The sequence below is a fragment of the Apaloderma vittatum genome, unplaced genomic scaffold (assembly GCF_000703405.1).
Source record: "Apaloderma vittatum isolate BGI_N311 unplaced genomic scaffold, ASM70340v1 scaffold33451, whole genome shotgun sequence".
NCBI classification, from domain to species: domain Eukaryota; kingdom Metazoa; phylum Chordata; class Aves; order Trogoniformes; family Trogonidae; genus Apaloderma; species Apaloderma vittatum.
In genome coordinates this window covers 23,097-26,424 of record NW_009700271.1, presented here as the reverse complement: position 1 = coordinate 26,424, position 3,328 = coordinate 23,097, and the positions used below count along the sequence as shown (strand labels likewise).

General features: G+C 54.3%; 1 protein-coding gene across 1 annotated transcript in view; it reads right to left on the bottom strand.

Annotated features, from left to right (window-relative positions):
- Positions 1–1,346: 1,346 nt before the first annotated feature.
- Positions 1,347–3,328, bottom strand: part of ABCC2 (ATP-binding cassette, sub-family C (CFTR/MRP), member 2) — a 17,730-nt gene continuing 15,748 nt past the window's right edge. The window contains exons 29-32 of the mRNA XM_009878700.1: positions 2,971–3,129; positions 2,530–2,696; positions 1,991–2,185; positions 1,347–1,571 (exon numbers count right to left, since the gene is read on the bottom strand). Of these exons, the coding sequence (XP_009877002.1) occupies positions 1,442–1,571; positions 1,991–2,185; positions 2,530–2,696; positions 2,971–3,129 (651 nt within the window). The 3' untranslated portion in view covers positions 1,347–1,441. The remainder of the gene's footprint in view (positions 1,572–1,990; positions 2,186–2,529; positions 2,697–2,970; positions 3,130–3,328) is intronic.

Here is a 3,328-nt window from a genome sequence, read left to right as displayed (position 1 = left end):
GGCTGCTCTGGGCTGGGGCAGGACAAAAGACAAAGCAGAGGCTGTTCTTGGCTCATTTTACAGGGCTCTGGCCAGGACTGTCTCACCTGTGCTTTACTGCAGGACACTGGAGATGGTGCTGATGCTCTTGGGAGGGCAAGGCCCTCAGTGGGAAGGATATGGTGCCGGTTGCTTGGGTGGTGTGTTTTACCCACTGCTGCTGCACCCTTAAGGAGGGAAGCTCCCTTCTCTTGGGGCTGTGTTTGTATCCCCTGTACTGCTGCTCTGTAAATAAAGATTTGCCCTTGTGTATAGAAGGTGCCTGTGCAAGTGTCAGGAGCACTGGGAGGACCTTGGCCAGTGCTGGGATGTGGGGCAAAGCCCACAGCCTTCACACAGACCCTGCGGGGCCAAGAAGAACATTGACCTTTCTGTGGAGTCCAACATTCTTCTGCCTTGGCGTTTGTCCCAGCTGCATCTCAGGCAATAGGAAGCTCTCGCAGGAAGTTACTTCATCAAGATTAAGTGATTGCACTGCCCTCTCACTTCACTGTCTGTAACCTGACTCAGCTGGGGCTGCTGGTGGGTTGTGTGAGGACACACCAACTGGGGTGAAGGGGTTTGTCCTGCTGTACGTGGCAGGCAGTGTGCGTGTGGGCACAGGCTCCCTGTGTGCCAGCAGCCAGCCACAGTGCTACAGCACCTGGCTTCCGCGCCCAACAACAAAGAAGGGTTGAGTTTGTCAACAGTAACCACTGTATTTTGTGTGTGCACATGTCACTAGCATGCATGTGTGCCCGCACCTCTCCAGCTTGTCTCCACCACAATTGGGCCCCTTTATTTGCGCTACAAAGTGAGCTGTAGCCATAGTGAAGGCAAGTGGGCCCTAGCTTCTCCTCCACTGCCAGAGAATGGTGTTCATGCCCAGGTAGAGCTGCACCACTCAATTTGGGATTGCCACCCATGTGTGTTTGCATACTCTCTGTTACCAGCTTCACCCAAATACTAGCCAGTTTTAAAGGTAAACTAAGGCTTATTTAGCATGCCTTAAAGTCAGACTTTTAATTAATGGATTAGAAACAGTTACAAAAAGTAAATAAATTATTCACTCTTAGATTAAATTTCATGCCACAGCATCTCTCAGCTAGGTTCCTCTGGCATGGCGAAGTACAAAAAAATAAACTCCAAAGGGGATCATGGTCTCCCTGTCCTCTGTAATGGAATAAATTATGCAGCTCCAGGCCCTCATGTGCACAGAAGGCAGTGTGCTGGGAAGGTTAACAGCTCACTCGGGTCCAGATCCTCTGTCCCTGACAGACGGAGAAGCCACCCTCTCTGCTTCACAGCTCCAGAGAGACAAATTCCTGGGCAGCCAGGCTCCAGGGAGATGCCAGTGCCTGCTTGATGAGTGCCAGCAGGAGCGAGCTGCCCATGCACACACCTACATACTGTTCCACTCCACCTACAGCACTGTCGTTTCTATATTCGTGATGCCAGCATCCTTTGCCATCCTGTAGAAGACACCCTGCTTCTTGAGCAGCTTGTCAGGGCTGTCGTATTCCACAATCCTCCCAGCCTGCAGCACCATCACCCTGGCAAAAGGGAACAAGAAGGCCTGAGCTCCCAGGATCCAAGCTGATAGCACTGCTGGTGCCAGCACTACAGCCCCACTGAGCCTCAGCCCTCCGATAGCCACGGTATACGATTCACTCCCTCTTGGCATAAAGGTGAAGGCACAGCTCTCCTTGGTGGGGTGACACACATAATGTGTCAACAATGCTTCTATGGCCTACTGCTGTAAAGGATCCCCAGAAATGTTTCTCCCCACAAAGGCGTAACTACTGCATGGCCATCCTTCCCACCCCTCTATTCTTCTCTCCCAGAACCTCTGTATTGCTGTCCTGGGCACTGCCTCCACCCCTGCCCCTCTGGCTGCATCCTTGCTTCTGCTGCTGGCCACTTCTTGCCCCATCCTAGGAGTCCAGAGCCCCATCCCCTTGCTCCACGGTACCTGTTGCTGTCCATGATGGTGTGGAGGCGGTGGGCGATAGTAAGGACAGTGCAGTCAGCAAACTCACTCCGGATTGTCGTCTGGATTAAATGATCAGTTTCCAGATCTACAGCTGCTGTTGCTTCATCCAGGATGAGGATCTTGGCCTTGCGGAGAAGAGCCCGGGCCAGGCACAAGAGCTGCCGCTGCCCAACACTGGGATGAGGTGGGGAACATGAATTACCAGGCAGACACCAGCAGACGTTCTGCAAGCCTATTGCGACACACCGCCCTGACCCTGACACAGTGCCAGCCCAGCCCTCCCTGGCCTTCCCACTGATCACCTGCCACCTTGAGCACTGTGTCCCTCACCATATTGCTCTCTGGGCCACCATGGAAGGATTAACTAATGCTGGCTCCCCAAGAGCCCTGATTCCTGGGCCTTTTTTGCCCACCTCCCAGAGGCTTCTGTGCCCTCATCCCTGGGCAGCCACTGTGCTGTTCCCCTGGGACCAGGGGGAAGGGAGGGCAGCTGGGCATACCTCCTCTCCTCCACTCACCTCAGGTTCTCTCCTCCCTCACTCACAAGATACAGCAGCCTCTCAGGAAGATCTTGCACATATGTCTTCAGGTGGGCCAGATCAAGGGCCTTCCAGACCTCCTCATCTGTGTACTGGTCAAAAGGGTCCAGGTTCATCCGCAGGGTGCCAGTGAAGAGCACAGGGTCCTGCCAGGGACAGCACAGCACCATATTCAGTCGCAACACCACCATTCAGCAGGGCTGAACGTAGCTGCTGTGTCTGCTCCAGGCCCCCAAGTTTGGCCACATCCTGCCCACACCGCTGCCTGAGGCTGGGCAAGAAAGATGGCCATGGCATGCTCATGAGCCCTTGAAGTCTCTGCAGCACCCAACTATGCCCTAAAGGCAATGCATTGCCCAGGAAACAGAGCCTTGGGAGGCCGTGCAGCAATGGCACATGGAAAGGTGGGGATCAGCTCACCTGGGGGATGATGGTGAGGTTCTGGCGCAGGTCATGGAGGCCAATTGTTGAAATATCCACCCCATCAATGATGATTTTCCCTCCAGCAGCCTCCAGCACCCGGAAGAGGCAGTTGGTGAGGGAAGATTTTCCAGCCCCAGTCCGGCCCACAACCCCAACCTGTGGAAGCAGCTATTTAGACCATCTGACAGGGTTGAGGAAAGCAGGGCAGATACTCTTCATCTTGGTCAGGCGAGCCTTCCTGACCGGCATCTGCAATCACCATCTCCCATACTGTTTCCTTTGATACCTGCCCCAACAGCTAAAGTCCACAGGAACCACATCCTGACACCATCCCTCCCGATCCCACAGGCTGAAG